Genomic DNA, 27,783 nt, shown 5'->3' on the forward strand with positions numbered 1-27,783 from the left:
CTGCTATTTACATGTAAATGACTTCGCTGCCCCCTCCCCCACTGCTCCATCTCCTCCTGTGATTGTCACTAATAGGTCAAGTACGCCGCTCTACGTGATCTCTTTATTTGCTCGCTGCATGAGGCAAAATTACTTTTGCCTGGAATTTTACAGCGCTCTTAAATAAAAAAAAATAAAAAAATCCTTAAAAGGGGTATTCTCAAGTTTAATAGCTTCCCAATTGGTAGGGGTCTGACGGCTGGTATGCCCACCAATCCCAAGAACAGTGTGAATGAAGCAGAGGTGGATCCTATACATTCAAACATTAATGGCCCTGCACAGATCTCGCATTACATCCTGTATTATACTCCAGAGCTGCACTCACTATTCTGCTAGTGCAGTCACTGTGTACACACATTACATTACTGATCCTGTACTGATCCTGAGTTACATCCTGTATTATACTGCAGAGCTGCACTCACTATTCTGCTGGTGCAGTCACTGTGTACATACATTACATTACTTATCCTGTACTGATCCTGAGTTACATCCTGTATTATACTCCACAGCTGCACTCACTATTCTGCTGGTGCAGTCACTGTGTACTGTACATTACATTACTGATCCTGTACTGATCCTGAGTTACATCCTGTATTATACTCCAGAGCTGCACTCACTATTCTGCTGGTGCAGTCACTGTGTACATACATTACATTACTGATCCTGAGTTACATCATGTATTATACTCCAGAGCTGCACTCACTATTCTGCTGGTGCAGTCACTGTGTACATACATTACTGATCCAGTACTGATCCTGAGTTACATCCTGTATTACATCCTGTATTATACCCCAGAGCTGCACTCACTATTCTGCTGGTGCAGTCACTGTGTACATATATTACATTACTGATCCTGAGTTACATCATGTATTATACTCCAGAACTGCACTCACTATTCTGCTGGTACAGTCACTGTGTACATACATTACATTACTGATCCTGTACTGATCCTGAGTTACCTCCTGTATTATACTCCAGAGCTGCACTCACTATTCTGCTGGTACAGTCACTGTGTACATACATTACATTACTGATCCTGTACTGATCCTGAGTTACCTCCTGTATTATACTCCAGAGCTGCACTCACTATTCTGCTGGTGCAGTCACTGTGTACATATATTACATTACTGATCCTGAGTTACATCATGTATTATACTCCAGAGCTGCACTCACTATTCTGCTGGTAGAGTCACTGTGTACATACATTACATTACTGATCCTGGACTGATCCTGAGTTACATCCTGTATTATACTCCAGATCTGCGCTCACTATTCTGCTGGTGCAGTCATTGTGTACATACATTACATTACTGATCCAGTACTGATCCTGAGTTACATCCTGTATTACATCCTGTATTATACCCCAGAGCTGCACTCACTATTCTGCTGGTGCAGTCACTGTGTACATATATTACATTACTGATCCTGAGTTATATCATGTATTATACTCCAGAGCTGCACTCACTATTCTGCTGGTACAGTCACTGTGTACATACATTACATTACTGATCCTGTACTGATCCTGAGTTACCTCCTGTATTATACTCCAGAGCTGCACTCACTATTCTGCTGGTGCAGTCACTGTGTACATACATTACATTACTGATCCTGTACTGATCCTGAGTTACCTCCTGTATTATACTCCAGAGCTGCACTCACTATTCTGCTGGTGCAGTCACTGTGTACATACATTACATTACTGATCCTGTACTGATCCTGAGTTACATCCTGTATTATACTCCAGAGCTGCACTCACTATTCTGCTGGTGCAGTCACTGTGTACATACATTACATTACTGATCCTGAGTTACATCCTGTATTATACTCCAGAGCTGCACTCACTATTCTGCTGGTGCAGTCACTGTGTACATACATTACATTACTGATCCTGTACTGATCCTGAGTTACATCCTGTATTATACTCCAGAGCTGCACTCACTATTCTGCTGGTGCAGTCACTGTGTACATACATTACATTACTGATCCTGTACTGATCCTGAGTTACATCCTGTATTATACTCCAGAGCTGCACTCACTATTCTGCTGGTGCAGTCACTGTGTACATACATTACATTACTGATCCTGAGTTACATCCTGTATTATACTCCAGAGCTGCACTCACTATTCTGCTGGTGCAGTCACTGTGTACATACATTACATTACTGATCCTGTACTGATCCTGAGTTACACCCTGTATTATACTCCAGAGCTGCACTCACTATTCTGCTGGTGCAGTCACTGTGTACATACATTACATTACTGATCCTGTACTGATCCTGAGTTACACCCTGTATTATACTCCAGAGCTGCACTCACTATTCTGCTGGTGCAGTCACTTTGTACATACATTACATTACTGACCCTGTACTGATCCTGAGTTACATCCTGTATTATACTCCAGAGCTGCACTCACTATTCTGCTGGTGCAGTCACTGTGTACACACATTACTGATCCTGAATCTGTCACCCCCTGGGCAATATCAAACCTCTACTATGGGCATACAGGTGATAGATTTACTTTTCTATCTATCTTTCCCTCCGGTCCCGTTTGGCTGTGTACTGCTAGCGGAGTGGAAGTACGCAGCCAAATGGGGCTGGAGGGAGACAAAGCGCGCTCCATGGGAGCGACACTTTGCGCATGCGCAGGAGGGGAGGCAGAGCAGGGCCGGTCACAGGGCACTGTGACGGGCAGGGGAGGGGGTGGGGGGAATATGGTAATTTAGCACAGAGGTGGTGATTTAGGGGAATAGTAAGCAGATAGGAGGGGTTTCTTCCCCCAGACTCCAAGCCTCTGGAAAACAGACTTTATAAAAGATAATTTCTCTGCAATCAGACCTCTGCTATGGGCCATACAGGTATGTATAAATTTACTTTTCTATCACCTGTATGCCCATAGTAGAGGTCTGATATCGCCCAGGCGGGTGACACATTCCCTTTAAAAGTAGGATATATAGACATTAGAGACTACATCTTCTTGCAAGTGCTGCTTGTTCAGTGTCTGCAGAACTTGCATTAGTGATTTACATCTCATCTCAACACCGGCCACTATTCAGTAAAATTATATAGTGAAAACCAACTGTCCCCTTACATTACAGGAGCTCAGCTAAGCTCTTAAAGGTCTGACATCATGCTTGCTGACTGTTTCCTAGGGAAAAATTGGATTCCGTGTTCTAACAATTCAGCCATTTAAAAAAAATCATTACTTTCCTTACCCACCATCGCCAGGTACATTGCAATCTATCAACCCGGCCCTCATAGGAACTACTCTATATTTACAACAGAAGATGGATCTCCAACCGTTCTCCGGGTCCCATCTATCTGGACACCCCACGATTAATAGTAAATGGTTAACGTGGGAGTTTAAGGGTGAGATGAAGTTGTCATCATGGTCAGCTCATGGACGTCACCTCTCCCTCTACCCGCCGTAGACCTACCTGCAGCATGTTGAGCAGAAGACTGCGAAACTTGGTTCCTTCCACCATGAACAGCGCCATTTTGTCGCAGAGTTTGGCGGCGGTGTGCGCAAAGCTTCTGTCCGTCACGGCTTTCTGATAAATAGTCTTTACAATCTCCTCTAACATCTCCTCGGAGTTGGCAGAGTTCTGGGCCTCCTCCATGAAGGTGGTGAGCTTGTAGTCCACGTCGCTGCTGTTGTTTCGCATACTGTTTAATATCTCTATCAGTTTGTCCATTTTGGTCCTTTGAGGATTGGTGGACTCCACGGCGTATTCTTCCTATAAGCCACGGAAGGAAATAAATCTATGTTACCACTCATTGGAAATGGATTGGGGCTTAACTTGTGCAGTCACTACTGAAAATAGAGCAATGGGGAGAAGGTTTCTATTGCAGCAAGCTGCTTCCCAGCCAGAGAAAAGAAAACGTAAGCCCTATCCCTTTGTACTATACTTTTTCAACCATTTGAACAAGCAGAGGGGGATAAAAATGATAGGACTTGACTGGTCTCTACTGTAAAAAGAGCAGGGGGGGGGGGGAGGAGAGGGACGATTTATGCTGCAGCAAACTGCCTCCCAGCCAAAGAAAGAGCAATCTAACCCATTACCTTACTAAGGATATGTGCGCATGTTCAGGAGTTGAAGAAGAAATTTCTTGGCAGGAAAAAAAACGTGCGGTTTTGCCGCGTTTTTGGAACTAAATAAAGTTATTTGGTGGGACATTGCTTTAACCCTTGGATTACTGTCAGAACTAGGGTGAGTATATTGGTTAATTTAAATGATTAAATAATGTGTCTGATGTATTTCAAATAAAGTGTTTACTCTGCGTCTGTGTGTTTATTTAACTCTTTACTTTAAATTAGGTTTGGGGATGAAAGAGTCTGATTGACACCGTGTAATCACCAAACAAAAGAGCTAGGTGTCAGCTAATCCCATGTACCCAATCTTTATTAGCATTTCCATTCATGTCTTTTCTGGGGCAGCGGTGAGCTGCTATTTTTAGCCTAGGAAGGTGCCATTAGGCAAACATGGTCCCTGGCTATTATTAACAGCTCACAGCTGTTTCGTTAGCCGCTACGTCATCATGAACAGCAACAAGCTGCACTTTGGACGCAGCGTATTTTTGCTGTATCCAAAACACTGTTCTAATGTCGCACTTTTGTTGTCGGTACATGAGAATCCAGTGCATATAATGACACTTCAATCGGTCAAAATCTGCAGCCGAGACTAGCATGTCCGCTACAGAAATTGACATGCTGCGGGTGCGTTTGGGTACGTGGCCATGATCAGGAGCCGCTGCGGGTTTGACGCTGCGTGTTTATACAGCGTCAAACCTGCAGCAGCCAGATGTTACAGCATAGTGGATGGGATCACTAGAAATCCCATGGACACTGACATGCGGCGCATCTTTCAGGACCGCAGCATGTCACAATCTTTTGCGGAGTCACTAGTCTCCGCAACAGAAATTTGACCACTAGAATGTACTGAATGCGGTAAATAAGCACGGTTCATTGAACACATGCGAATTTACCTGCATTCAATAGAATGCAGCGTTTTAGACGCAGCAAAAATATGCGTTCAAAGTGCTGCTACGTCTGGATCGTGGGCAGAAAGCCTAATTTTTAAAAAAAAAAACGACGTGGGCTCCCGCGTCATTGTCATAACCAGCAGAGGGAAAGCCGACCGCTGCGGGCTGATATTAGTAGCCGGGGAAGGGGCCATTAGCCAAAAATGTTTCCTGGCTATTAATATCAGCCCACAGCTGCTTGCTTAGCCTTTACTGGCTAGATTACAGGGGGACACCAGAAAAAAAAATTGACATAGGGTTCCCCTATAAAATCTAACCAGAAAACAGCTGCGGGCTGATTTTAATAGCCAGGGAAGGGGTCATGGATCCTGGCCCCCTCCGCGGCAAATAATATCACCCCTCAGCAGTCCCAGAAATGGCGCATCCATAGGATGCACCAAATCTGGCGCTTAGCCTCCGTTCTTCCCTCTGCCCTGTAGAGGTGGCGAGTGGAATAATGGGGTTGGGGTTCACGTCAGCCTCGTATTGGCGGCTGACATGAAGCCCAGGTTAGTAATGGAGGCGTCTATAAGACGCCTCCATTACTAACCGAGTAGTAAAGTTGTTGCTGCTTTTTCAATAAATACACGGCCAGATAAAGTATTTAAATGAAATAAAATGACACAGTTTTAATTTATTTTATTATACGCCCAGTCCCCAAATCCCTCGTCTCCTGAAAAAAAAAGGAAAATAAAAAACAACCATATCCCTCACCTGTCCGCCGTCACAATGTAGTCCATTGGATTGTCCCTCGGCAATCCGGGTCACTTCTACAGCAGTGACCATCAGCAATCACTGGTGTCACTGCTGTAGAAGACAGCAATGTACACTGACAGGAGTGTAAAATCACTCCTGTCAGTGTACATGCTGCAGCAAGAATGAGGTCACTGGGGTTCATCAACCGGGGCTGATCAGCCCCGGTGACCTCAGCATCAGTACTGGTGGAAACATTCTTGAGAATGTTCCTACACAGCACCGATGCCGTAAAGTGAGGTCACGCGAGCTCTCAGCTAATCTTCAGCTGAGAGCTCACGTGACCGCAGGTCCTGACAGCGCAGCGATGTACACTGCTGGGAGCGAGCGCGCTCCCAGCAGTGTCCCGCCGGCCACCGGGAGACATCACAAGGATGTCAGACAGGTGAGGATAATGTGTTTGTTTTTTTTACACCGCGTGCACGCAGGCTCGGCTGAGGACACTACTATTCCCCTCAGCCGAGCGGCGGTCGGATGAGGGGAGTACTAGTCCCAGTCGCAGTGTTTCACCGCCCACTGACTATAATTGAATTACAGCAAATCCGCAGGTATAAATATTATACCTGTGGATTTGCTGCAGTTCAATTAAAGTCAATGGGTGGGAAATGCTGTCAAAACGCTGCATAGAACGGACATGCTGCGTTTTTTTTCCGCAATGGCAATCCTGAGCGGAAATTTCCACACAGCACATCAGGATTGCCATTGCGATAGCTGGCAGATTGATTACCACGCGTTTTTGATGCGCTTCTGCGCTGGGAAAAAGCATCAAAAACGCTACGTGTGCACTTAACCTTACTATCCTTTTACATGTGATTGCACTAAAGGTGGAGGGATTATTATTATTATGGCGCCATTTATTCCATGGCGCTTTACATGTGAAAAAAAGGATATACATAGCAAAAACAATTATAATAATCTTGAACAAAAACGCAACAGCAAACTGGTACAGGAGGAGCGAGGACCCTGCCCGCAAGGGCTCACAATCTACAAGGGATGGGTGAGGATACAGTAGGTGAGGGTATGAAAAGGTTAGGACTTTTCTGGCCATTACTGTAACTAGGTAAGTGCGGAGAGGTTTCTTTTGCAGCAAGCCACAAGGGAATAGGTGTCTACTGCAGCAAGCTCCCTCTTAGTCCAAGCCCCCAATTCTTTGCATATACAGTAGTACTAGAGATAAAATATCAATTACATGGGATTTACCAGATTTATTTAGTCCGCAAGCAGCAACTATTGTAAGAAATTGAGACTGTCCTCGATCATCTACAGTGCAAACATACATAAAAAGCAGTGGCGTAACTAGACTATCTTACACCGGGGCCCATCATAAAACAAAACGCACAGCCCATAGTCCTCCATAAATGTATAACGCACAGCCCATAGTCCTCCATAAATGTATAACGCACAGCCCATAGTCCTCCATAAATGTATAACGCACAGCCCATAGTCCTCCATAAATGTATAACGCACAGCCCATAGTCCTCCATAAATGTATAACGCACATCCCATAGTCCTCCATAAATGTATAACGCACATCCCATAGTCCTCCATAAATGTATAACGCACAGCCCATAGTCCTCCATAAATGTATAACGCACAGCCCATAGTCCTCCATAAATGTATAACGCACAGCCCATAGTCCTCCATAAATGTATAACGCACAGCCCATAGTCCTCCATAAATGTATAACGCACAGCCCATAGTCCTCCATAAATGTATAACGCACAGCCCATAGTCCTCCATAAATGTATAACGCACAGCCCATAGTCCTCCATAAATGTATAACGCACAGCCCATAGTCCTCCATAAATGTATAACAAACAGCCCTTAGTCATCCATGTAGTATAAAGCACAACCCATAGTCCTCCATAAATGTATAAAGCACAACCCATAGTCCTCCATAAATGTATAAAGCACAGCCCATAGTCCTCCATAAATGTATAAAGCTCAGCCCATAGTCATTCATGTAGTGTAATGCACAGCTCATAATGCTCCATAAAGTATAATGCACAGCCCATAGTCATTCATGTAGTGTAATGCACAGCTCATAATGCTCCATAAAGTATAATGCACAGCCCATAGTCATTCATGTAGTGTAATGCACAGCTCATAATGCTCCATAAAGTATAATGCACAGCCCTTAGCCATTCATGTAGTGTAATGCACAGCTCATAATGCTCCATAAAGTATAATGCACAGCCCATAGTCATCCATGTAGTATAATGCACAGCCTATAATGCTCCATAAAGTATAATGCACAACCCATAATGCTCCATAAAGAATAATGCACAGCCCATAGTCATCCATGTAGTATAATGCACAACCCATAATGCTCCATAAAGTATAATGCACAACCCATTATGCTCCATAAAGAATAATGCACAGCCCATAGTCATCCATGTAGTATAATGCACAACCCATAATGCTCCATAAAGTATGATGCACAGCCCATAGTCTAGTAGTATGGCCACTGATTAAAATAAATAAATAAACACTCACCTTCTCGTCCTCTTGTGAAGCCGGCAGCTGACTTCAGCGTGTGGGGGGAGCACATGATGTCACGGCCATGCGTCCCCGATCACGTGCATGCCGACGTCACCTGCTGGCCTCTGATTGGCCGACAGTGTGTATTGCAGTGCACGGAACTGATGGGTCTGTGCGGTGCAATACACTGCAGCTGAATGTGCGTCCAAGGATGGACATCTAGTTGAAGTCTCATCTGGCGTTGACGGCCCCATGAGCTGCCAGGCCCGATTGTAGTGGCGACCATGGTCGTTACCCTACTGATAAAAAGCTTCTCGGACCGCCCCCTATTCTTTGTGTAAGTTACCAATATTCTATTTTAAAGGGATCCCAAAAAATCAGATATCCACTGTGTGCGTTCAATAATCTACATCCTTGAAGGTCCTTAAGCTCCCATTGCCTCATTTCCACCAGGTCCGGGCTTGATCACATCCTCGGTCAGTCTTTGGCTCAAGAGAATTAGGGTGTGGATGAGCATTTATTAAAACAAGGGATAAACAATTAGAACATCTAATAGTTTTAGGCAGCGCATCTGGCACCTTAATGTGCAGCTTTTTCTGCCTCCAAATCAAATTAATGTTAATTGCTGGCGACTTTTCAGAAGAGCACAAATGGGATTACAGAATACAGATGCAGCAGGCGCCCGGGTAAATGATGGCAGTAACACAACCACACATAAATCACACCTCCGCTGCCCTGATGGGCGCAGCGGTCACAGTGTAATTAAAAGGAAATCAATGGGTTAAAAACGTTCACAGTAAAACCCCACTGTCGAAAAACCAAAGGAGGTGGCAAAAACACCAACCATGAGGTTTATCCCTTTCTCTGGCAATTTTTCATTTTTGCACTTTTATTTTTCTTTTCCTCCTTTTCTTCCATGAGAAATAACTTTTTATTTTTCCTTCAATATTCGCCCTATTATTTTTTTTGCAGGACGAGTTGTCGTTTTCAATGACACCATTTATTTTACCATATATTCTACTGAAAAATGGAAATAAAAATCCAAGTGGGGTGAAACGGTGAAAAAAAAAAATCCACGGCGATACCAAACTTGTATTGATTTACAGCTTTTTTATATTTTAGTAGATAAAAAAATGGCAGAACTTGGTTAAAAAAATAAAATTATATATATATATATATATATATATATATATATATATATATATATATATATATATATATATATATATATATATATATAGTTTTTTAAGTCAAGATAGGGTGCAGAGTGTACTTTAATGAGAAAAAAAATGAACTTTTTAGAATTGGCTGTAGTGAAACAAAGCGTGAAAAATTTAAAGGGGTCTGAATACTTTCTGTACCCACTGTGCATGTACATATATATATAGGCTTGGTTCGCCATTTTCTGAAACCGATAATTTAGACATTTTTCCAGCAATGGAGCAGTGTGAGGACTTGTATGTTCTGCAGCCAGCTGCTGCTGCTTTTATTGGTAGCATTTTGGGGTACATTAAACATTTTGATTGCTTTTTGTTAATTTTTTTGAGGGAAGTGCAGCCAACAAACAGGAAAAAAAGCAATTTTGGAGTCTTTTTTTTTCCCATTTCTGTGTTTAACTTATCATATAAATATATATTATATTAGTTCTGATGAAAGACAATAATAGAAAGAAATTGGTTAGCTGCTCTGTTGATGACAATCAAATAAAGATTCTAGGAGACTGAAGATATTTCAGTGCGGTTTATTATCGGCACGTCATCAGACTTCTTCATCAGGACGCATACTTTTACGGTTCTTCCAGCCTCCTTCAATTATATTACTTCTGACAATTATGTTTTTTTCCATCTTTCTTTTTTGGGGGGGTGGGGAGGATTTACATCTTTGCCATGTGTGCATTTATGTTTAGTGAAAAAAAAAAATTTAAATCGCCCTTTTTATTATTTTTGATAATTATTCAAACATTTTTTTTCATTTTTTTTTAGTAGGGGACTATTATCACTGATTCAATATACTGCAATACTCTGCATCTCCCACACTACTTTTTCTTCATCTCATCCTCTCTCTGTCAGAGTCCCTCAAGACTCTATCCTGGGACCTCTACTCTTCTCTATCTATACCTTTGGCCTGGGACAACTGATAAAGTCTCTTGGCTTTAGATACCATCTATAACACTGATGACACTCATATCTACCTCTCTGGCCCAGATGTCACCTCTCTGCTGGCCAGAATCCTGGAGTGTCTATCAGCCATATCCTACTTCTTCTCATCATGCTTCCTCAAGCTCAATGTGGACAAAACTGAACTCCTCATCTTTCCTCCATCTCATTTATCTTTCAGACCTGATCTATCACAATAAATGACATCACGCTTTCCGCAGTACCGGAAGTCCACTGCCCTGGAGTAATCCTAGACTTTCACTGGTCCTTCAAACTACATATCCAAGCTCTTGCCACCTCCTGTCGCCTCCAGCTCAAAAATATTTCCAGAATTTGTCTGTTCCTCAACCCTCAATCTACTAAAATAATAGTGCATGCCCTCATCATCTCCCGCCTAGACTACTGCAACATCCTCCTCTGTGGCCTCCCTGCTAACACTCTCGCACCTCTCCAGTCCATCCTCAACTCTTCTGCCTAACTAATTCATCTCTCTCCTCACTACTACTCTGCTTCTCCCCACAGCAAATCCCTTCGTTAGCTTCCAACTCCCCAACGTATCCAGTACGAACTACTAACACTGACCTACAAAGCCATCCATAACCTCTCTCCCCCATATATCTATGAACTTATCTACCACCACGTAATCTCTGGTCCTCCCAAGACCACCCTCTCTCCTCCACACTAATACGTTCCTCACCCAATCGCCTCCAAGACTTCTCCCGAATATCCCCCATCTTCTGGAATTCTGTGGCCCCACATGTCAGATTATCCACCACATTCGGAACTTTCAAGTGGAACATGAAAACCCATCTCTTCAAGAAAGCTTACAGCCTGCAATAACCCCGCTGCCTCCACCACCACCGGAGCTGCCACCTCACCACCATCAAGGCTGCCACCTCACCACCACCAGGGCTGCCGCAACCCCCCCAACCTAGTGTCTCCTTCCCCGTTATCCTGTAGAATGTAAGCCCGCAAGGGCAGTGTCCTCTCCTTTCTGTATCAGTCCGTCACTATTAGTTTGTTCATTGAAATTTCTATCTGTGTTTTGTATGTAACATCTCATGTACAGCACCATGGAATCAATGGTGCTCTCAAAAAAAAAATGATAGTAAAATACTCTGGTATTGCAGTGTACTGTGGAGCTCTCTCTTATAAAGCCCAGCCATTGCTTCTAGGCTCAGGGCACTAGACAATACAGGCAGGTCTGCAGTGACTGAGAAGGGGACTAGCTGATTTAGCTATTAAAATGAGCCAGCCTGCCCCATAAATATCACCCCTAACAGGGAGGGTACAAAACTTCCTGCTTGTGCCAGATTGAAGCAAAAATTGAAGGAATACTGCAATGTGTATACAGAAATAGCTGTCAATCACAGAGTAGGACCGCCCACTGGACTCCTAAAGCCCAGAACGAGCAGAGTATTAAATGAATAAAATACAGGTTTTAATGACTCTTTTCCCACAATACTATATGTCAATCTTCTCAGCACATTTTCTACCCCGGGCTGCCCCTAAAAATTGACAGCTGGCTCTGTGTGTAGTCAGTGCTGCCCTCTGCTGGACCGCACATTATTCATGTCCGATAAAGATCTGTCCCATTTTAATTCCTGGCTAATTTTTTTTTTTTTTTACTTTGGTCTTCAGACGACATGCAGAACCTGTAGAAATTGCTCCCACTGCCTATTAATGCAGCTGCAGCTTAAAGAAAAATATATTTTTTGAAATGCAAGAAAAAAAAATTAAGAAGCGCAAAGTGTTGACATCCCAGAACGTGTTTTCGTTCTCCTTTGAATATTTATAACGTTGTACAGAGTCACATAACAGGATGTTTTCTGCAGATGAACGTGATCAGTATCAGGAAAACACCGACCCTGAGATCTCTGAGCGCTCGCCCCTACGATCAGTGCCGTCTCAGCCGTTATATAACGTCAGCCCAGTGCACGGAGGAGCCTTACCGCTAAACGGGAAAGAGTCAACTTGCCTGTTCTGAACCAAAATTTTTCAGTATGTGAGATGTGGAAAAGAAGGTTCTCCATAAAGCAGAACTCCGGCTATTTTTTTATCTATATGATGCAGCAGATTATTTAAGCACCTGGGAATTTTTTGCGCTTTTGTTTTTCTTCCTCGTTCCTAGAGCTGTATTTTTTTATTCTTGCGTCTACATAGCCGTATGGGGGCTTGTTTTTTTGCGTCGAGTTATAGTATTGAATGACACTATTTACTTTAAGAAAAAAAAAAAGTTAATTATGCTATTTTTTTTCTTTGTGATGTTCATTGAGTAGTAAAAATAACCTGGTACTATGATTCTCCAGGTCCGTACGATTAAGTTGGTACCAAATTTTTATTTTTATTATTTTAGTATATTTATATAATTTTTCACATATGCACAATATTTATATATATATATATATATATTGTTTGTGTCACCATTTTTTTTTTTTTTTGGAGACCTGTGGCTTATTTTTTCCATCCATGGAGCTGTGGGAGGAATTATGTTTTTTTCCTGCTCGGAGATGACATTTTTTATTGATACTATTTTGTGGTACATATGAGATTATGATCACTTTTTATTGCATTATTATTGGGAAGTGCAGAGAAAGAAAAATAACTCACCATCCCTTCAACCCCTGCATCTGTACCTTTTACGTTTTCTCCTATTTTTGACTATGGGACTACCGAAGAAAGTCGAATGCTGTTCTCTCTCCATCCCCAAAGACAACGACTAGTGGTTGTGCGCATGCTCAACCATTGCTTGAGCATGAGCATTCTAGAGCTACGATCATCCATCTCTGCATTCATGGCACAACCCCTCTAACCTTCTATGTAAACTTTTGTACAACTAACCCGTCCACAGTTTTCTTACCTTCTCCTTGAGCCGTCTCCGCAGCCGGTCTTTGGAAGATTGGAGCAGGTTTATTTTCGGCCTCTCCCGATCTCTGCTCTGAATACTGTCTTTACGTTTTGTTTCGGATTCGTTGCTGCCGGTCTGCTGAGATTGTCTCTCGGGTGTTTCTGTGCTGCGGTGAATTTCTAGGGGGATGTGAACTGTGCAAACTGAAGCGTCCTCTATCTTCAGGCTCTCCGAGTCTTTGGCGTTTCTCTGCGGGTCTTTTTCACTTGGCGAGTGCCTCTGGTTGTGGTGCCATCGGCGGTTTTGGCTGTACCCATGATGACCCTGCTTGCCTGAGGAATGCGGTGTTTGGCATCCTTGGAACGGTTTCTGGTGCTCCCTGGTGTTGTGTTTGGCAGGAACCGTTTGGTGCTCGTTATGTTGCGTTTGTTGTTGAGGCTTATTCCCTCCTTGCGATTTCTGTTGTTTCCTAGAAAGAACGTGACAAACAGTAAGCGCCATTCCAGCCATTCTCCAATCTCATGCTGTGGGACATTTTGCAGGAAAAATGAACATCAATGGTGTGAGTACACCGCTTCTAATCTTAATTAGCCAGAAGTCTAAATTCGTTAGTCCAGGAGAAATACACGATTATGTTTATGATGACTTTTGAATTTATGTGTTACTTTCTTCGGGTGGAGCAAAAAACATGAACTCTTGTCAGAAGTCTGAATGTTGACTTTTCTCTTGGTCTGTGAATAATGAATGTTTGCAAAATGTTGATTAACCATTGTGTGGTCCCTGTGGCTTGTTGACTTGAGGAGGAGTATAAGTTATGCAAATTGATTAAATGCTCAAACAAAATGACATGAGCCCTGCACCTTCCCCTCTGACCTGTGAATGATGACCTGAGCCACAAATCTAAATATAAAAAGGGATTTCTATCGTGTTGCAAAGAGAATCAGAGAGACTCTTCAGGACAGCAGCTTGGTAGCATGGCTCCATCCAGAGGGACACAGATTTGGATTCTACAGGATGCCAGCCTAAGGGAACACGGCCTCCGCTGGAAGGATACAGTTCTGCTCCATTGACCATCACTGAACCCATGGAGATATTTGGGGAAAGCCAGGATTGTGACCCTCTGGTTACCTGGTCCCATGAATATGTTTGGGTTAGCCAGGTTGGGACCATTCATTCACCTGGAACCCATGGATACACTCGGAGAAATCCAGGTTAGGACTATCCGGTCACCTGGTCCCATGGATATGTTCGGAGAAGCCAGGGTGGGACTTTCGGGTCTCCTGGCCTTGTACCTCAATGGCCTGTCAGCTTCCTAAGCATGCCACTACCCTCTCTATGTGGGTATCCACCCAAAGCGGGGTGCCACTGGTTGAGGTAGTTGGTGCTGGAAGTTCCGAAGTTGCAGTTGCTCTATTCCCGGCAGGCCAGCGAAAGGGTGAAACTGTCTAATTTTGCACCATCATGGGTATTTTGCTGGGACTGTTCTATGTGTTTATTGTCCGTTTGGTGGGTCAATAAAGTATGGCCACACTATTTTACCCTCATCCTGTGTTATCTGAATAGTATTATGCCCACGGAAGAGCCTGTGTCTTCACAATTGGGAATAAAAACAATGTCAAAACAGCGACAGATGAGGCAACCTGATTCCAGGATCCTCCTAAACAAAGTGTTTGTGGTCCAAAACCATGGAGACACAATTCTGCATGGGAGAGGTAGGCTTAAAACAGTAAGAGAGCTTTTTTCTTTTCTTTTTTCAGTTCGGATAGCATGACAATACAATTTTTTGCAAAAGAGTAAACATCCTTAAAGGGGTTGTCAAGAATTTATTACAATGATGACCGATACTTACGATGGGTCATCAAAATCAGATCAGTGGGGGTCCGTAAGCTGCCTCTGCCGCTGATCAGCTGTTTGCAGACCCCATGTGCACAGTGCACGGAGCCGGAACTGCACAGGCGCACACACTGTGTAGTGACCATTCTTGGGTACTGCACCTCCACTATTATTGAGCTCAGCTGCTCTGCCTCTGTACAGAGTGCACATCCAGCTGCAGTAGGAACTACAAACTACTAGTCATGGGGGTGCTGGGTGTCAGACCCCACTGATCAGATATTGACGAATGATCCGAAAGCTAGATCAATAAATAAGTACTAGAGATGAGCAAATCAATTTGCAGAATCTTGGCCCAGCGGCTACGACAGTATCCTGTGGCTAACAGACTGCAAACCGCCTGTTAACTGAAGTCATCCTCTGCGCCTCTCCTCATTAGTAAGCGGAGTGTGTCGTCATGATTGCGTCACACTGCAAATATGACATTGTGCCGAGCCTACAAATTAGAAGAGGCACCAAGGATAGCAGTTAGCTAGGAGGCGGTCTGGCATTGCTCCGGTCCAGCAGTCATGGAATAGGACTCTGCAAATTGATTTGCTCATCTCTAATAAGAATCTTTTTAAAGGGAACCAGTTACTGTCAAGCGAAGGTCACATAAAATCCCAACAGGATCCCTTATCATAGATACGCGACATGTATTAAAAATTGAGCCGGGAAGGGGGGGGGGGGTGGAGACCAGTCTGACGGGCGGGGGGGGAGAGACCAGTCTGCCGGGCAGGGGGGGGGGGGGGAGAGACCAGTCTGCCGGGCAGGGGGGGGGGGGGGGAGGAAGAGACCAGTCTGCCGGGCAGGGGGGGGGAGGGGAGGAAGAGACCAGTCTGCCGGGCAGGGGTGGTGAGGAAGAGACCAGACTGCCGGGCAGTGGGGGTGAGGAAGAGACCAGACTGCCGGGCAGTGGGGGTGAGGAAGAGACCAGACTGCCGGGCAGGGGGGGTGAGGAAGAGACCAGACTGCCGGGCAGGGGGGGTGAGGAAGAGACCAGACTGCCGGGCAGGGGGGGTGAGGAAGAGACCAGACTGCCGGGCAGGGGGGGTGAGGAAGAGACCAGACTGCCGGGCAGGGGGGGTGAGGAAGAGACCAGACTGCCGGGCGGGGGGGAGACGACAAGTCTGCCGGGCGGGGAGGAAGAGACCAGTCTGCCGGGCGGGGGGGGAAGAAAGAGACCAGTCTGCAGGGTGGGGGGAGGAAGAGACAAGTCTGCTGGGCAGTGGAGAAGAGAAGAGTCTGCTGGGCAGGTGGTGAAGAGAAGAGTTTGCTGGGTAGTTTCCCTCAGTATTCTCCCTGCCAAACTTGACTGACAGGTCTCTTTCTGTACACAAATACCGAGACACTTGTCTATCAAGCCAAGCTGGGTGGGTGAAAAAAATTGGAAGGTAGTGGACGAGTTTCCTTAAAAATGATCAAAATCTGTCTACCTGGGGCTATCACAAGTGGGTAGTAGAAAGAAAATCCACCAGGTGCAGGAATCACTCAGTCTGTGCGCAGCAAATGAAAGGACAAAAGAGTTCCAGATCCCTTGACACAATGTCGTTAATATCGACTTGTATTAAATAATCCACAAGAAACAGGAAAGACAAATGCAAAAAATGTAAAGCGTTTCGCATCACTTATGATCCATAGATGCATTCCAAAACGCGTTGCATTTTTTGCATTCATGTTTTGCCAGTTTCTCGTGGATTATTCAATAAAACCAATTTTAACTACACTGGATCATGGGAGCTCAAACTCGTTTGTCCTAACACAAACAGGAGTTTACTAAGATTCTTGAATTATTACAGCAATCTATTTAATTTTAAAGAGTACTGAAAATCTGTTCATAGCTGTTTAAAAAAGAATAGCTTTTAGTATAAAAATAGCCTTTTCTTTTATTATTTCTTTTGCTTCCATTAGCTCCCTTTGGAGCTGGTGCTTATCAGTGCCGCTGAGGGCGGTCTCTGGGCAAATTTAAAGGAATTGCGCAGAATTAGAAAAAAAATGGCTGCTTTATATATATATAAAAAAAAAAGTGCCGCAACTATCCCCACGCTATTGCAGCTGAGTCCTGTGCACGTTAACGGAGCAAAGCTGCAATACCAGACGCGACCTCTGGAAGAAAGGTGCCTTGCTTTCCAAATCCAGTACAAACCCTTTTAGACAAATAGCATTCGGATTGGAATAAAGGGAATCATTAATAACAACTGCTATTAGCACCATTCAACATGGGTGTTATCTGGCGGTATCACGTGATGCAAGTGGGAAAACAAACATAGGGATCCTGTGGGGATCATCTTTGAGGGAGTTGGGAGCAGACCAGGAAGAAACAGACTTTATAGATCCTCCTGAACAAACTGATTCGGCCTGCCCCAGCCTTTCCAAATTAAAGTGTTTCACTCTGAGTTGACCATGAAATCCCTGGAGAGCCTGAAATTCTGCCGAGCCGATGCCCTATTGACACCCCAAGGAGTGAGACTCAGTCAGGCTTTGTTATGAATACATTGAGCAAAAAATAAAAAAAACACCTCGACTTGTCAGTCTTTCTCCGAAAGAGATACATTCCCTCCTACAATAAGTCCAAAGGGTGTTGATAGGCAGCAGCAACTTAATGCGGAGGAGAAGGCCAACCATGTATTACAGATTTCCTGGAGGAACTTTTTCTGGAGCTGTCCTTTCCTTGAACTCACAAGATCCTTTACTTGAAGCCCATAAGTTGACACGTGGGTATGGTGGATGGCTTCATGTTTACAGGATTCACAATCGAACACGAGAATCATTTCATTGTCTGTCGACAGCGCGCATTGGTTGAAGCTGCCCATAAACCTCAAATCTTTTGAAAGACCCTACAAATTTGTGTAGGATCATTGCAATTATTATCAAATATTTCATGGGCCTTCAGACTCCCTGCCAAGGTCTGATGGGAGACTGAAGTTATACGATGCCTTGATGGTGGTGCCGAGCTGATTGGCAGCCACCAATATCCATGTTTATCTAAAGAATTAATTTTTAATGTTGGCGAATAAAGTAAACAAATCAATTTTAGAACAAAATCAAGCCAGAAATATCACTGGAAACAAGGATCACTAAGCTGCGACTTGACTACTTTGGAAACTTCACATGAAGAGAGCAATCACTGGAGAAGGACATCATGGTCAGAAGAAACAAGGTGAAGAGGAAGACCGACAACCCGATAGCTTGATACAATCAACGGTGGAGAAGACACTGGTGGACCTATAGAAGTTGGTTGAATGATCCATCGGCAGACCGATATATCTCCCGACTCCACCACACACATGGGCACTCTGCGCGGTCGAACATTCATGTGATTCTATCTGGGTGAAAGCAGAAAACAAATGGATCGGGGTAGAAATTCTAATTGCCCGCTCCTCCTCTCTGCTGACCTCATCCGTCGGGGGGAGTATCGGGAGGCCGCCATACACATCAGATGGTCGCCCGGTCCTGCCATGATGGGAAGTTTGACAGACTCATCTAAAGTGTATAAGGGTCTTAAACCAAAAGTGAACCTGCTGCCCCCTTTATTGATCTAAGGTGAAGTTCAGTTGTGGATTTCGCTATGGAATCACTGCAGATTTTACTTTCCATGCCAGAAGTGAAAATTTGCAGCTTTTCCACACAAAGGACAAGCTGGCTGCAGAAAATCCATAGCATGTGCCAATTTCCGCGTCAAATTTGTCTGTTGTGTGTGGAGGTCTTTATTTATAGGTGTACTTCCATTTCACTGAAATGCCATCACTTTTTGATCGGCGGGTGGGGGGGGGGGGGTCTACCTTTAAGGTCCCCGGTGACCATGAGAGTGGATGGGGCTGGCTGCAGTTACCCTGCACAGTGGTGGTTGACTAAGGTTGGCCAATTTTAGTGGAAAGAGTTGACCATCAAAAGGGCTCAATACATATTAACGTTTGGCGACCCAGCTGATTTCGGCTAGGCCAATTGTTCACTGACCGACATGACCGATAACTTCAGTAAAGAGAAGGATGGGCCAGTTAGTATTAAACCGTCAGAGCTGAGAGGTCGTCTTAGGGGTCTGTCCTGCGCCAATAAAAAACAGGAACGGACCTTCAATGGCCAATTAATGGTTCTGTCTGGGAGTTACCCAAAGTAAAAAACCACAACATGGAATACAAAAACAATTGTGACATCCATTTGAATTGTAAAACAAAAGCAAAGTGCAGAAAGGAATGAACCGACAACGGCAGAAGAAGAGGAGCGGGACATTTGGAATGAATGACCTCATCAGACAAATGTGGGGCAGTCTCTGAAACGCAAGGACTTTATCTGTGGGATTACACTGCTATGGAGAGATGTGCTGATTCTCCTCTCCTTCGAGCACCAATTCCCTATGGGCCAAAGAAAAACAAATAAGCGGTAGCAGGAATCTAGAGTCTACTGTGCCTCAATTCCCAGTGGAGTCTGCACTGCTATTCATTTTGGGGTTTCTAAATATACGGAGCTGTTGAATGAGGTCTTTGGTGTCCAGGGATGTGGGGGGGGGGGGGCTGATTCTTCATCAGCACAGATTAGCACTTGGAAAGAAAGGAACATGAGTGTGTAACAGCCTGCGTATGGCTCTCCAACGCAAAGCCGAGGTGCATAGAAGTTAAAGGAGAGCTCCTTGCAAGACTGATGATGGGTCTGAGCAGGAAACAGATATTTTATCTGATGATACATCTCACAGCCTTGGCGCATATCTACAATCTGTGCATCAACCCAGTGACATAATGGGCTCATGCTTGTAACGTGGAGTAAAGCAGCAGGCCAGGATGGCACAATCTGTACTCTCCAAGTAATTATCTACACTGGTCAGGGATAAAGACGGTCTGATGCTCATTCTTGTTTCTTCCAATCCTCACAGGCAAAGAAATCAAACCATAGATGTCCATAAACTAAGTTAGGTTGTTTGTATTAATGAGAAATGACACAGGAAAAAAAGTATTGAACACGCTTACTGAAATGTAATACTTTGTAGAAAAGTCTTTGTTGGTGATGACAGCTTCAAAACGCCTCCTGTATGGAGAAACTAGTTGCAGGCATTGCTCATGTGTGATTTTGGTTCATTCTTCCACACAAACACTCTTCAAATCCTGAAGGTCCTGTGGGCTCCTTCTATATACTATGAGCTTTAGTTCCTTCCATACAGTTTCTATTGAATTCAGGTCTGGTGATTGGCTCGGCTATTCTAGCAGCTTTATTTTCTCTCTCTGAAACCAATTGAGAGTTTCCTTGGCTATGTGTTTCGGATCATTGTCTTGTTGTAATGTCCACCCTCATTTCATCTTCATCCTGGTAGATGGAAGCAGATTTTTATCAAGAATGTCTTGGTACATTTTTCCATTCATCCTTCCTTCAATTATATGAAGTTTGCCAGTGTCATATGCTGAAAAACACCCCACGCCATGATTTTCCCACCTCCAAACTTCACTGTTGGTATGGTGTTTTTGGGGCGATATGCAGTGCCTTTTGGCTTCCAAACATGGTGTGCATTATGGCATCCAAAGAGTTCAATTTTGGTCTCATCTGGCCAGACTATATTCTCCCAGTGTTTCACAGGCTTGTCTAAATGTTGAGTAAACTTTAAATGCGCTTGAACATGCTTTATGTTCAGCAATGGCTAATTGTGTGGTGAGCGTGTATAAAGGCCATGGAGGTTGCGTGGTGAGTGTGCATACAGGCCATAGAGGTTGAGAGTGCATTACTTATTGTTTTCTTTGAAATTGTACTTGCTGATCCCAGGTCTTTCTGTAGCTCTCCACAGGTGGTGTTTGGCTCTTGGACAATTCTTCTGTTTAATAGTGGAGTCTTGTGTGGTGAGCGTGTATAAAGGCCATGGAGGTTGCGTGGTGAGTGTGCATACAGGCCATAGAGGTTGAGAGTGCGTTACTTGTTTTCTTTGAAACAGTTGTACCTGTTGATTACAGGTCTTTCTGTATGTCTCCACAGGTGGTGATTGGCTCTTGGACAACTCTTCTGATAATTCGTTTCACTCCTGTCTGAAATCTTGCAGGGAATCACCTGATTGTCGCCAGGTTATGGTGAAATTATGTTCTTCTCACTTTCTTCCCACTTTCGGATTATGGCCCCAACAGATCTCACAGGAACCCTTCAGTAGTTTAGAAATTCTTCTGCAACTAAAGCCATCAGTAAGTTTTGCAACGATAAGGTTGTGGAGGTCTTGAGGCAGCTCACTGGTTTTCCCCATTATGAGATGTTTCTTGTGTGGCACCTTGGTAATAAGACACCTTTCTTAGGCCATCAGTTGTACCAGCTGATATTTTTCATTAAGTGGCAGGATTGCTTTATAAGTACTGATAGATTACACATTTCTTTCTTCATGTGTTCAATACTTTTCCCTGTGTCATTTTTCATTATTACATTTATGGACATCTATGGTATGGTTTCTTTGCCTTTGTGGATTGGATCGGTTGTTACTGACATCTGGTGAGAATTAAATGCCACTAGCACCTATAGAAATATATATTTACTTAGAAAATTGGTAACATGGTCAATATTTATTTCACCCGCTATATGTACAGTCATGTCCGAAAGTGTTGGCATCCTTGAAATTGTTCCAGAACATTATTGCAATTACACATGTTTATTTCCTTGTGTATTTTAACACACAAAAAAAAGCAAATTGGACATAATTTCACATAAAACCCCAAAAATGGCAGACAAAATTGTTGGCACCCTCAACGTAATATTTGGTTGCACACCCTTTGGAATAAATCAATTGCTTCCTATAACATCAACAAGCTTCTTACGACTCTCAAATGGAATTTTGGACGACTCTTCTTTTGCAAACTTCTCCAGGTGTCTCATATGTGAAGGCGCCTTCTCCCAACAACAATTTTAAGATCTCTCAGGTTTTTAATGGGTTTAAAATCCGGACTCATTGCTACCACTTCAGAACTCTCCAGTGCTTTGCTTCCATCCATTTCTGGGGGCTTATTGAAGTATGTTTGGGGACATCATCCTGCTGGAAGACCCATGACCTAGGACACAAACCAAGCTTTCTGACACTGGGCACAACATCGTGACCCAAAATTCGTTGGTAATCTTCAGATTTCATGATGCCTTGTACACAGTGAAGGCAACCAATGCCAGAGGCAGCAAAACAACCAACACATCTTTGAACCTCCACCATATTTGACTGTAGGTAGTGTTTTTTTCTTTGTAGGCTTCATTCAGTTTTTGGTAAACAGAATGACATGCTTTACCAAAAGGTTCTCTCTTGGTCTCATCTGTCCACAAGACGCTTTCCCAGAAGGATTTTGGCTTACTCACGTACGCCTAGTTTTTTTGTGTCTCTGTCAGCAGTGGGGTTCTCCTGTCATAGCATTTCATTCAAATGTCAACAGATAGTTTGTGCTGACACTGATGCACCTTGAGCCTGCAGGACTGCTTGAATTCCTTTGGAACTTAATTGGGGCTGCATATACCCCATCCTGACTATCCTGCGTTGAAACCTTTCATCAATTTTTCTCTGCCGTCCAGGGAGATCAGCGTCATGGGTTGTAAACTTTGACAAAGGAACATCAAGATCTCTGGAGATGAACTTGTAACCTTGAAATTGTTGATATTGTTCAACAATTTTGGATCACAAGTCCTCAGACCGTTCTCTTCTCCCCGTTCTGTTCTCCATACTTAAGTGTGGAGCACATATACACACAATGCAAAGATTGAGTCAACTTCTCCCTTTTTTATCATCAGGTTTCAGGTGTGATTTTCTTATTGCACACACCTGTTACTTTCCACAGGCGAGTTTGAACTAGCATCACATGCTTGAAACAAAAGTTGTTTACCCACAATTTTGGAAAGGTGCCAACAATTTTGTAAAGAGGGGTCCAATTTGCCTTTTTTCTCTGCTTTTTTGCGTTGCTGTAATACATACAAAGGAAATACACACATCTATAACTAAACATGTGTAATGGCAATTATTTTCTGGGAAAAATACTTCATTTTCTGGAACAATTTCAAGGGTGTCAACACTTTCGGCCATGATATATATACACACAGCAGGTCTACAGGTTCTTTGCATTCACTTACAGATCCTATACACCAGAGAAGGCTTTGTCCAAATCCATGTTGGAGGCTCAGCTGTGCTACCATTAAACTGAGGGTCACAATGATGGAAACCCAATGGACACATTATAAGCAATAGGTGCTGTTGGGCTGGTCGTGGTGGGTTCCGTCACTGCTGTTATTTTTGGATTTCTGTTCCTATGATGGAGCAGAAATACAGAAAAAAACGAGTACAGACGTGCATGAAACCTTACGGAGGGATCAATAAGGGGGCTTTGTTCCCAAGCATTATAGCAGCTATGTATGAGGAGTAAACTTACCATTGCTGGGACCTCCACCGATCCCAAGGACAGAGCTCCGATCTCGGCATCCATAGCCCTGTTCTCAGGACAGCTGGGGGCCCCAGCAGATGGACCCCCAGAGATTAGTAAAGGCCCCCATTCACTTTATATTAACGACGGCCGAACTAGATGATATTGACAGATTCAGCCATTCCTGTGTATGGGAGAGTTGGACGGGGTAGCCAACGGCCGAACTATCGGCTATCAGCTACCTAATGCGCATGGGGGGCTTTAGTCGTCCTATGTCAGATCAGGGACAACTTTCAATTCTGAAAATACCCATCTAACCACAGGCCTCAGATCATGAACCTTATTAAGCGGTTGTGGGCTAAACGCTTGTTCCTTCGACAGATATTTTACTCTACCTTAATTCACATGCATGCCCGGCGCAGCTGCCAGACATCTCCAGCATATCTCCCTGGAAAGCAAAATGATCGGACATGTTGAAATCAGACAGCCTGATCCCCCCCCCCCCCCCCAACATCTGCCATTGGGAGGATTGCAGAGACACCACCATATATTACCAGGGTTGGTCAGATGGGCAGATATTCATGTCTATGACGACTGTGATATAAGCCGCGGGCGTTGGAGTCGCATCAGCTGAACACCCGGCTTGTGAGAAATAATGACTCTATTCGTGCAGTATTTGTAATATGTACCGCCACTCGCATGACAACAGTTACCATCTACAGAGTTCTTTAAGGATAAAGAGACAAAGTTCGCCCTATGAATGAAAAATTAAAAATAACTCTGAGATCGAAAGAACAAAAACAGCATAAAAATAATTAACGTCACAGCCGAGCGCAGGGCCATAGTTGACTCCTCCGGTGTTATTGTAGGTGAGCCGCGCTGCGCTTCCACTTCGAGAGTCTGCACATAGCCGTAGATTGTGTCCTCAAGGCCATGGAGTCACAATGACACTCCAGAAACACATGTATATTGTCACACCGAAAATAAGTATAAAAAGGTGTATTCAGTTCACTATGAAAAAAAGGCAAAAGTACAGGAAACCTCCATTACTGTCCGAACGGAGCTGAAGATCTGAGTAGATTTGGTGCGGCACAGATACGAGTCCTCAAAAGGACCTATGCCGTAACATTACATTGATCTGGTTCGCAGCCCTCTCCCGGCGGGGAGGTTCGCAGCCCTCTCCCGGCGGGGAGGTTCGCAGCCCTCTCCCGGCGGGGAGGTTCGCAGCCCTCTCCCGGCGGGGAGGTTCGCAGCCCTCTCCCGGCGGGGAGGTTCGCAGCCCTCTCCCGGCGGGGAGGTTCGCAGCCCTCCATCACAAAAAAAGCTGCCGGTCTAAAAAAAAAGAAGAAGGTTTTCCAAGACAAAAATTGGTGAGTGTCCAACTTCTAGAAACCCAATAACCAAGCTGCAATACAAAACACAGCCACAATCAAAAGTAGGGAGCAGTGTCTGGAAAACAATGAAGGGCCTCCAACCAGCCAGTCAGTAGGGGTGTTATGAAGTGGACCCCATCAATGCGAAATTGACAGAAGAGGACACTTTGCTCCCATGTTAATGCCAGACTGCATGGTAAGTGCAGAATGACCTTGTTTTTCGGATGCAGCAGAGACGTTCTGCATTAACTCCTTGTGGGCGGCAGAGATGAGATTAATAATGAGGAATACAAGACGTATAGGATCCTTCAGTGAATTTACATTCGTAGTGGGGGTAAGGCAGAGACCTCGTAGGAAGGAAGCTGAGAAATGACAGAATCAGGACACGGCCGAGCTCTCTGCAACGTCCCAGAGGATTTCACATGATTTATCTGCAGTCAGACGAGCGACCTTCATATATGCAAAATTCCTGAATTTTAATGATTGAGATTTTTTTCTTTGCTGCTCCATATACGTGATATCACTGTTCAATTCACCAGAGGAACATACAATATGGAGGCAGGGAGTCTGGTGCTAAAGAATGAGCGCTCAATGTAAAGCGGATAGAAAACCGCCACAACACAGCATAGGTACAACACCACCCCCGATACAACAGCAGTACAGGACCACCTACACCAGGGGTCTCATACTCAGCTGGGTAAATGGGCCGTCCTGTAATAATGTCCCCTGTCCTGTAATAATGTCCCTCGTCCTGTAAGAATAGTCCCCTATCCATTAATACTGTTCCCAAGCTTGTAATAATGTCCCCATCCTGGTCCCATCTAATAATAATGTCCCAATCATGGTCCCATCTTATAATAATGTCCCAATCATGGTCCCATCGTATAGAAATGGCCCATCCTTGTCCCCTTCTTGTGACAATGTCCCCCATTCTGTAGCTCTTTATATACAAAAAAAAAAAAATCTCACCTGAACCTTGGGTGCACATAAATGAAAAGAAGCGCTGACGTCAGCGATCCCCGACTCGGTGGACGCGATTGTCTCAGGGGCCTAAAGACCGCACAATGAAGCTTCAAAGGCCACATGCCGCAATTGGTCCGCATGTATGAGACCCCTGACCTACATTATAATATCACTGAAAATACAACCATCTCTGCCCAAACCGTATATACCAGCAACAACGGTATAACACTATATATATATATATATCTATCTATCTATCTTGTATTTCACACTGGTCACTAGACTTTATACTATATAGACTCGCACTTTCTATTCTGTCCAGAAAATATTTTAGAAGTCTCACTGCCAGGATTACAATGACTGATGACACCTCTATACACAGAAGAGAACACAGGATCCACCATTCACAATAGGTGATGTCACAGCTCACCTCCTCCTCCTGTACAATGCCTGATAACACCTCTATATACAGTAGATAACACAGTATCCACCATTCACAATAGGTGATGTCACAGCTCACCTCCTCCTCCTGTACAATGCCTGATAACACCTCTATATACAGTAGATAACACAGGATCCACCATTCACAATAGGTGATGTCACAGCTCACCTCCTTCACATCCTGTGCAATGACTGATAACACCTCTATATACAGTATAACACAGGATCCACCATTCACAATAGGTGATGTCACAGCTGACCTCCTCCTCCTGTACAATGACTGATAACACCTCTATATACAGTATATAACACAGGATCCACCATTCACAATAGGTGATGTCACAGCTCACCTCCTCCTCCTGTACAATGACTGATGACACCTCTATACACAGAAGAGAACACAGGATCCACCATTCACAATAGGTGATGTCACAGCTCACCTCCTCCTCCTGCATAATGACTGATAACATCTCTATTTACAGTAGATAACACAGGATCCACCATTCACAATAAGTGATGTCACAGCTCACCTCCTCCTCCTATACAATGACTGATGACACCTCTATACACAGAAGAGAACACAGGATCCACCATTCACAATAGGTGATGTCACAGCTCACCTCCTCCTCCCTCTCCTGTACAATTCGCCCAGATTGGTGCATGCCAAGTTTATACTTTGATACATGCATCAATCTATTGTTGTAATGTGGATAGGAAGAACTAGAAGTGAGAATCTAGTATTAGGTCTAGTCGTGAGAACATTTTTTATGGCCAGCGTTACTATAAGGAGTGAAGCGGTGGACCACACTGATGTGCTGCAGTTGGCATGTGAGCACCATCCTGCACCATTCCCCCTAATGACCGTGCTTGCATCCTTGCCTACACACAGCTGCTGCCTCCAGTGCGGTCCCTTAACAATCATGGATGCTCTTAGGATCAGCGACGTCCTGATCTGCTGCATTCCTCACCATTAGGACACCTGCATCGCTCCGCTGACTCCTGGGACCGGAGGATTTTTACCGCCGGGCGATATTGACATTTGGATTTGGTTTCCACACTTTTTCTGGAATGTAGCAGCCATATAATTACAGATCAGCATCAGTTGTAAAACACTTTCCCTTTAACTAAGAATAACGCGCTCTCTCCTGAAATCTATTACTGGCCACATTCCTGCCAGCGGCTATATCGGTCGGAGCGCCCCTCCATGTCGGTCATTAATAGAAAGTTATGAAACTCTACAAATAGCCGGGAAGCTTAATGGAGGGGATCTACCCGACAGATTCCACAAGTCTCGGCCAGACGTCTTATTAGATGGAGATCTATGGATTACTACCTGAACTTTCCAAGTGACTTTTTCTAGGACCTTCAAATGTGGACCCCCAAAACAAGGATGCTGCCGCCCAAGTTGTAATACCATACACCTCCACTGTTATTGGCTATCCTTAAAGGGGGTTTCCATTTTTAAGAAAGTAAAAAAACAAAAAACAAACGACTAG

The 27,783-nt window shown here is 44.1% G+C and overlaps 1 protein-coding gene across 1 annotated transcript in view; it reads right to left on the minus strand.

Annotated features, from left to right (window-relative positions):
* Window positions 1–27,783, minus strand: part of CTIF (cap binding complex dependent translation initiation factor) — a 184,865-nt gene that overhangs the window by 65,135 nt on the left and 91,947 nt on the right. Inside the window, exons 9-10 of the mRNA XM_073680485.1 lie at window positions 13,309–13,765; window positions 3,474–3,773 (exon numbers count right to left, since the gene is read on the minus strand). Coding sequence (XP_073536586.1) covers window positions 3,474–3,773; window positions 13,309–13,765 — 757 coding nt within the window. The remainder of the gene's footprint in view (window positions 1–3,473; window positions 3,774–13,308; window positions 13,766–27,783) is intronic.

This window comes from Phyllobates terribilis, unplaced genomic scaffold, assembly GCF_046119375.1.
Source record: "Phyllobates terribilis strain yellow unplaced genomic scaffold, ASM4611937v1 Scaffold_1__5_contigs__length_1240528914, whole genome shotgun sequence".
NCBI lineage: Eukaryota > Metazoa > Chordata > Amphibia > Anura > Dendrobatidae > Phyllobates > Phyllobates terribilis.